This window comes from Lagopus muta, chromosome 1 (genome assembly GCF_023343835.1).
Source record: "Lagopus muta isolate bLagMut1 chromosome 1, bLagMut1 primary, whole genome shotgun sequence".
Classification (NCBI taxonomy): Eukaryota; Metazoa; Chordata; class Aves; order Galliformes; family Phasianidae; genus Lagopus; species Lagopus muta.
In genome coordinates this window covers 76,552,496-76,560,964 of record NC_064433.1, presented here as the reverse complement: position 1 = coordinate 76,560,964, position 8,469 = coordinate 76,552,496, and the positions used below count along the sequence as shown (strand labels likewise).

At 38.5% G+C, this 8,469-nt stretch overlaps 1 protein-coding gene across 1 annotated transcript; it reads left to right on the top strand.

Annotated features, from left to right (window-relative positions):
* Positions 1-1,952: 1,952 nt before the first annotated feature.
* Positions 1,953-4,637, top strand: LOC125697086 (ovostatin-like). Its single transcript, XM_048953724.1, has 3 exons — positions 1,953-2,058; positions 3,601-3,784; positions 4,395-4,637. The coding sequence occupies exons 1-3, from the start codon at positions 1,994-1,996 to the stop codon at positions 4,575-4,577; spliced, it is 432 nt and encodes a 143-aa protein (XP_048809681.1). The 5' UTR covers positions 1,953-1,993; the 3' UTR covers positions 4,578-4,637.
* Positions 4,638-8,469: the final 3,832 nt, after the last annotated feature.

Genomic DNA, 8,469 nt, shown 5'->3' with positions numbered 1-8,469 from the left:
GGCAAACTGCTCCTAGCTGTATTCTGTCCTGATTGCAGCCAATGCAGCTGCTTTCCTCACAGCATGTTTGCCTTGTGTGCACATTTGCCATGCAGCCTTATCACATTAGTGACAAGCCATTCTGGGAAGATTTGTGCAATATTTTTTACTAGCAGCACAGTAGCAATAAACAGTAGCTCCAGCAATAACTTAGGCATTTTTGCTCGTGTCCTCGCTTGTTAATCATAAGTCTTCTGGGAAGGTTGTGTAGGTAAGAAGTTAGACAGGAGTAGTTTGAAGTATTACTTATGCTGACAGAAATAATAACACGTATGACCAAATCATTAGCATAAATGTATTATATAATGAGAAGTAAACATGATAGTCTGTCTTCAACAGTCCTACAGCCATTTTTACAATGTTACTATAACAATTTTCATTTCCTTCTCTATATTCCTTACTACTGAGATAATTGTAGGCCCACTCTACATTGACTGTCTTTTTTTCAGCACCCCTATATCTTTTCTTTGTCCCTAATTGCTTTAACAGTATACTCAGCTTTCCCTTCCTTTTCATCACCTGTTTGGTTGAGGAAGAGGAAGGGAAACTCTTGCTTCCCATAGTCTGCAGTTACTCACATGTTGATCAGCCACTTTGCTTTTTTGTTTTGTTTTCTTTCTTTTTTAAAGAGAAGTATAAATGCAGTCTACTACTACTATAGATAATTTAGTTTTCTATGTTCAGGCTATATTAGCAAGAATGTAGTTATCACAGGATGGAAATTGGCACTTCTCGTTTACTCAGTAATTGCGAAATCAGAGATGAAGTCCTATGTCCAGGATTTGCTCCGTGGTACAAGAAAAGCAACGGCAGATAGGCAGAGGAAGGTCAACAGAATAGCTGGTGGCTGGAACAAAAACAACATCTGAGACAGTTTGGTTTAACTCAGCCTAAATTTAAAAAGGCTAAGAGGAAGTATAGTTGCAGTCTTCCACCATGTGAAGTTGGTTTATAGAAAAGACAGATTATTCTCCAGGGTGCGCACTGAAAGAAGCAATGGACATAAGATATAGTAAAATAAATTCTGATTTAAGGCAAGAAAAATTTTTCAAACGATGGATGGTGAAGCGTGGAAGCAGATGTCCAGAGCTTATGTGGACTCTTCATCCTTGAGATATTCAAAACCTCATTGGACCTGCTTTGAAGACAGCCATACTTTAAATGAAATATTGAACCAAACAATGTCAACAGGTTCTTTTCAGTTTAAATTAATTAATGATTTCATAACTTCATTATTCTTTCTCAGTCATATTTACTTAAACTTCACCAAAAGACTTAAAAGTTATTTAATAGAAACTGCAAAGCTGGAGGGAAAAGGTGACTGACAAACAGATGAGCGAACAAACAAAATAAATTTGTAAGAGTCCTTTTCCTACAGGTATACTTGTCCTACCACAGAATGGTAGACAACTAGCAAACACCATTCCTTGCTGAATGATACTGTGTTCAGTAAGAAAACCAGATTAGGTTTAGGAGTTTTCTTCTGGACCATACTGAATGCAGATACAGTCTAATTCTGTATTATTACTACCCAGATCCCAGTGCAGGCATACAATCGCACTGTTACGGTTACTCCTGTTCGGTGAGATATTTCTAGGTAAGATCTTCACAATACAAGGAAATACTTTAACAATATTAAGAATTAACATGCTGAAGCATTAAGCAAACTTCAGACAATGATATGATAATCAGAGAGGTAAGCATCAGTAAAACAAATGGACAGGAACCGGTTTGACTAGCTCTGAAATCTATCTGAAGTATGAGAGTTCACCTAAGCTGTTTGAGAATGTGAGAATAGGCGGGAGAGAGGAAGATGAACCTATGCAAATTTTATGTATTATCTTTTGTTAGAAAGTGACAGAAGCTGTGGAGGAGGAGCGTCATTTCAGGACAGTTTAAAAGCCAGAGGAAAGTCTGTCCATTTGATATAAAACTCTCTTCTTCAAGGACAGAGATGTGGTCAAGGATTCTTCTGAGTGTTGTCACCTTGAGCTGGATTGTCGCAGTGTCTTCTGAACTGTAAGAGAATATACCTTGTGCTTTTATGACATAATAGATAAGTTTGTTTCACTTCAGTTAATTTATTCTGGGACATTGCTCTGTAATGTGCTGATTTTGAAATGCGTTTGAAATGAAAATATCTAATATTGAAGCGTGATTTGAAACGATGATCTCCATTACAAAGCCTCTGCAAAATCTGAGTGACAGAAACCTGGAACTGGAGTAGATTAAATTTGAAGTGCATGGGTAAGACTGGGAGGAGATTCAAGGCTAGGTTAGCAGGTGATGATCAGGTTTGGAATGCACTGGAAATACATAGAGAGCATGGCATATGAGGAGGTCCTCAAGACAAATAATGGCTGGTAGCAGGGAGCTATGCTGAACTGTAAATCTGTTACTGTTATTCTTAATGTTATTGTTACACCTGCTGTGCTGTAGATGCTTATAAAGCACTGTCAGTGTGGATGGCTTTATGAAAACTGAAAACTTCAGTCGCAGTTTTCAAAAATACACCAACTTGAAAGCTTAAGTGCCCTTCTCAAAAGTGCTGAAAGGAAACACTGTGAAAGTCAGATGGTTCTGCTTTCTCAGATACACTCTTGGTTTCATTAAACTTACTTCTGGTGTTTGCATATCATACAGTCTAACTTAGGCAAGGGAAAATAACAGTAAGTATAACATTAATAAGCAAACTAGGAAGGGAAAAAGGGAAGGGATCGTATGACCCAGAAAATTTTGTGTGATTCATGCACACCAAACTCATCAATTCTGTCATACATTATTTGGAAAGACTAGTTTGGACATCAGAGAACAGTAAGCCAGCAACAGAAAGTTAGTCAAATATAGCAAATATCTAGAAATGTTTTTTTCAGAGGAAGAGTTTGGAGAACAAAGGCTGCACTAATTATAGAGGGCATCATATCTAAAAATATCTAATGGAAGAAAAAAGCAAAGAGAAAAACAGAAAAGCAATAGAGCGTGCAGGTTAAATTGAATATGGAAGATTTCCTGGAATATCCTGTATTCTGCATTATGCTGACTGCCTTATGATATTTTCGTTCTTATCTGGAGGGAGAGTTATCCAGAGAAAAAGAACTTAAAAAATTACTGCAACAATTAACTAGCATTTTTGCCAATGATTTAAAAAAAATTGTCACTCTTTTTTATGGGAGGTTCCAGAGGGTTAAGTATACACACAAGTTGTCAGAAGATAAGTACATTTATGCCTTTTAAGTGATTAGACATAATTTTAACTGGAAATGTTTAACTGGAATGAAAAGATGAATGAAAAGATGCAATATCATGCTGGATAAGAGACTGCATAAAATGATGCCAGTCCTTCAGCTTACAAAGAGCAATGAGGAACAGAAATGTGTCATCATTTGTACTTGGAATATTATCCAAAATTAATTGAAATAAATGGAAATCCTCCCAGTGGTTTGAGCGAGTCTTGGCCTAAGTCCCACATCTTCTTTCACATGTATAATATTTCTATGATATTTTCCTCTCTTGTCTGCCCTCACCTTCCTCCATGACTGATCTGTTCTCATCTTCTTGCAGTCAATACGTGCTGCTGGTGCCAACTGTGGTGCGGAGCAACTCTCCACAGACTGCTTGTGTGCAGTTTCAGAGTCTCAGTGAGCCTCTGTCTCTGAGTGTTGTTCTGGAATACAGCAATATACAGACAACTCTCTTCGAGGATTTTGTGACAAAAAATGATTATTTCACGTGCTGCGACTTCAAGGTATTTTCTTTTTTTTTTTTTTTTGAGAACACTGCAGAGGATGTAGAGGCTGGAAATATTTCTGAGTGCCACTGTCTTTGTCAATGATGGAAAGAATGTAAAGAGCAGTCCTGGAATATGACATGAAAAAGATAACTTAATGAAAAAGCTGCCAATAGAGAGAGGAAAAAGAAAGCCATGTGGTCTGTATGAGAGTGCTGGAAAATGGCTTTCCATCTTCATTCACAAATAGAAAAGTTCTTTCGATTGCTGTCCCAGGTGCATGCCTTTTCTGTGACTCTGCAAAATCAGAACAGGTATGACAAAAAAATAGCCAAGATTAAGTCTTCTAGAATAGGGCTGGGAATCTTCCCTGTAGGCAGGTAGCTACAGGAGATGATGAAATGCTTAGGACAGAACATAGTTTAAAATCTTGTTGCCTGATGACAGATTAAAGGATTTCCAGAGCATAGATTCCCAAATGCTCTGTCACTGGCAAATGTGAGTTTTCCCATGACTTTGCAGAAGCTGTTAATGATTCATTTGACAGTCAACTAAAGAACCTGGAGCATCAGGGTACCTCAGCATGCCTCATTTACCACTTTTCTTCTGGGGTTTTGTTTCTCTCCAGGTTCCTCCTGCTACTTCTGATCCCCTGGCGTTCATATCCTTCTCTGCCAAAGGCAACACAGTCAACATAACTGAGAGAAGATCAGTGGCGATTGAGAATGTGCATAACACTCTCTTCATCCAGACAGACAAGCCCATCTACAAACCAGGGCAAAAAGGTTGCTGGGGAGCTGGAGTCAGCTAGTGAACTAGGAAACTGAATGCAAGAGTGGGTCAAGAATAACAAACACTTCTCTTGTGGAGGAAAATTCTGCAGACTGCAATAGCAGTGTTTAGCATATTGTGCATAATTGTCATTAGATAGTATATGTTGTCTGACAATGACCTTATCAAAACTCTATGAAAAATAGAATCAATTCATCAAACTGCCAGAAATGAGTAGAATTTATTTGTCTTTTCTAAGTTAATTTCGTTTACAGAATCTTGAGTTCTGTTGGGTTTACTGAGGTCAGTCATGAAAAGAATATCCTTAAAAATACAGAAAATAGGTTAAGCTTGGAATTAATAAAAATAGATACAGCATATAGTTTCCTGTCAACAGCTCTCTACACTTCACTGCTAATCTAATTCATAAAGCTGATTTCACTACCAGACTTAAATAATAACTATCTGTGGTTTGGTTAGTTATATCTTTAATATAATCATGTTTCAGTGCTTCACAAGGTTTACAGTGAGATAAAGACACTTTCTTCCCTGTCTTTCATTTTTTCATTGAATTGGTTTGTAAAGATAGTTTCTGAGGAAATGCTCCAAAGTACTGAGTCCTTAAAAATGTTGGTCAGTATTAAAGACAATTCAGATAATAAGCTTCTTTTCTTTTCTTTTCTTTTCTTTTCTTTTCTTTTCTTTTCTTTTCTTTTCTTTTCTTTTCTTTTCTTTTCTTTTCTTTTCTTTTCTTTTCTTTTCTTTTCTTTTCTTTTCTTTTCTCTTCTCTTCTCTTCTCTTCTCTTCTCTTCTCTTCTCTTCTCTTCTCTTCTCTTCTCTTCTCTTCTCTTCTCTTCTCTTCTCTTCTCTTCTCTTCTCTTCTCTTCTCTTCTCTTCTCTTCTCTTCTCTTCTCTTCCCTTTTCTTTGTCACTATCTAAAATAATCAAGACCTTTCTAACACTCCAGTTCTCTGAGGACTCATTAGTTCTTCCTAAAAGCCTGCACAAATTTTGTTTCAGTCATACGCTGGGATGAACTTACCACTACAAAAGTAAATGATTCTCTTTTGTCCTACATCTTTTCCAGTGATGTTTCGTGTGGTCACTTTGGATAGCCAGTTCAGACCTGTTCTGGAGACAGTAAGTAAGAGTGATAGTCAAGATTTTTTTAGCATGACCTTGGAATACTCTTCATAGAGACTCCCTCACTTGTATGTTGAGTAAAAGGGAGCTGGAATTGTTCCCAGTGTTCTTAGAGAACTGCTGTAACTTCATACTCTATCCCTTTCCTGCCTTTATAGAAGGCAAGGTTTCTGAAAGCACTCCTGGAAATCTCTCAGTGCTCAGATTTTGTGGTCATTTCTCTTCAAATGCCCCTGATATGTAGAAAGAGACTGGATGTCTTTATGTAAAAGATAGATTTATAAACAGGTTGTATCCTAAAATTATCTCTTAAATTACAGACATGAATTTCAAATTGTTTCCTTAAGCCAGTTATCAGTATTCAGAGGGATTCAACCGGTATTTTTCAAAGTCCACAGTTGATTTCTTTATGCTTTGATAACTTTTTCTTTTTTCTCTCTCTCTTTTTTTTTTTTTTCTCCTCCAGTATCCCCGAATCACCATTAAGGTAAGAGATGCACTGTCATTATAGTGACAGTTTCTTTGGAAATGCCAACGCTGTCATTTCCAAAACATGATTTTCTCATTTGCCTTTTGAAGTGCATGTTCCTCACTGATTCTACTGTCAATATTAGGCATCCAGAACAAGTGAAATTGATGTGTCCAGTTCTGGGCTCTTCAGTTCAAGAAAGACAGAAACTACTGGAGAGTTCAGGAGAACTACAAAGATTATTAGGGGCCTAGAATCTCTCCCTTATGAGGAAAGGCTAAGAGACCTGAGATTGTTCAGCCTGGAGGAGATCGAGAGGGGATGTTATCAACACTCATATCTAAAGGGCAAGCGTTGAGAGGATGGGTCCGGCCTCTTTTTGGTGATATCCAGTGAAAGGAAAGGGGTAACAGCCACCAGCTGAAATATAGGAAATTCCATATGAAAGTGAGAAACCTTATTTACTTTGAGAATGACAGAGTACTGGAACAAGCTGCCCAGGGAAGCTGTGGATTTTCTTTCTGTGCAAATATTCAAAACCCATCTGGATGCTTTCCTCTGTAACCTACTGTAGGGAACCTGCAGGGGGGTTGGACAAGATGATCTCCAAAGGTCCCTTCCAACTCTTATGATTCTGTGACTCTGTGATTCCATCTTCATTTAGGAAATGTATCAGACATTGAGTGTAGCAGAAGACTCACAGAAAAGTGTTCCTAGATGATACCATCTCTAGTATGCAAGAACTGTGCTTTCAGATGCCTGTCACTACGTGAAATTCATTCATAACTAATCCTCTGCAAGGGTGTTTAACAGAATTGTAAAGAAAATACCAATCATTTATTCTTACTAGCAGTGTAGCAGTTTCAAGAATTACAGTACAGTCTAATGTCTGAGTCAGACATTACTGTTACTGTTACAACTGATTTGTTACAATTTTGACACTGAACATTTTATTCCAGAGTTTCTGGAATTTAACACTGATATATTCCAGCATGACTTAGCATCTTGTGAGCAGACCTGTGAAGAAGGACTTGGAGTCCTGGTGGACAAGAAGCTGGACATGAGCCAGCAGTGTGCAATTGCAGCTGGGAAGGCCAACTATATCCTGGGCTGCATTAAAAAAGGGGTGGCCAGCAGGGAGAGGGAGGTGATTGTCCTCATCTACTCAGCTCTTGTGAGGCTCCATCTGCAGTACTGTGTCCAGGCCTGGAGCCCCCAGCACAAGAAAGACACAGAGCTCTTGGAACGAGTCCAGAGGAGAACCCCTGAGATGATCAGAAGGCTGGAGCACCTCTCCTATGAAGAAGAGTTGAGGGAACTTGGTTTGTTTAGCTTAGAGAAGAGACTTCATTGTGGCCTTTCAGTACTTGAAGGGAGCTCATAAACAGGAGGGGGAATGACAGTTTACATGAGTTGATAGTGATAGGACATGGGGGAATGGTTTTGAACAAAAACAGAGGAGATTCGGTTAGATATTAGGAGGAAGTTTTTGACTCAGAGGGTGGTGAAGCACTGGAATGGGTTGCCCAAGGAGGTTGTGGATGCCCCAAAGCTGAAGGCATTCAAGGTCAGGCTGGATGTGGCTCTGGGCAGCCTGGTCTGATGGTTGGCAACCCTGCCTGTGGCAGGGGGTTGAAACTAGACGATCTTTGAGGTCCTTTTCAACCCATGCCATTCTATGATTCTATGGTATGATTCTGTGATGGAAAATGTAGTTGTAAAGCATAGTGGTAGAAAAAACATTGTCCCATTAACCTGTTAACCTGGATAGAAAATAAATATGCCCTGCTGCACAGGTTACTTCTCAAATAATTTTAACTATTAGACAAACCACAGAATCAAACAGAATTTTTGGTTTATGATTTCTTTATTATTTGCTTACATACTTAATTTGCAGCTTCAAATCCAGACCCTTCTGTCTTTACAACCCTGTCTTTACGTAATCTCTTCCATTTGTTTTCACAACACTTTCCCCGTTGTGCCACAGCAAAGTGTACATGCAGGTGCTGGCATGTTTAGACATAGCTCCTCTGAGTGTCATTATCCGACAAAGACTCATCCAGAGCACATAATCTAAAGACAAAGAGCAGGAGGAGTCAGCAGAACCGGAGGTGTTAGTTGGAGATGGCAAAAAGTTGTTGTTTCTTTTGTTAGGATTCAAACATGGGTGTTTAGTACGGTCTTATGTTGGTAGGACTGCAGCAAATTGGAATATTAAATAGTCATCTGCATACAGGCAAAAAAGAGTCTCTTTCTGAAAATGTCATCTTCTGCTAGAAGCAAGGCAAACATTAAGTCAGTGTTCTGCATTTCCTTTCAA

Bases quoted from the DNA above. Each gene is read 5' to 3' on its own strand.
- LOC125697086 (XM_048953724.1), top strand. From the start codon at position 1,994: ATGTGGTCAAGGATTCTTCTGAGTGTTGTCACCTTGAGCTGGATTGTC. The intron at 2,059-3,600 runs GTAAGAGAATAT...ATCTTCTTGCAG, and splicing joins GTCGCAGTGTCTTCTGAACT to TCAATACGTGCTGCTGGTGC. The intron at 3,785-4,394 runs GTATTTTCTTTT...GTTTCTCTCCAG, and splicing joins TCACGTGCTGCGACTTCAAG to GTTCCTCCTGCTACTTCTGA.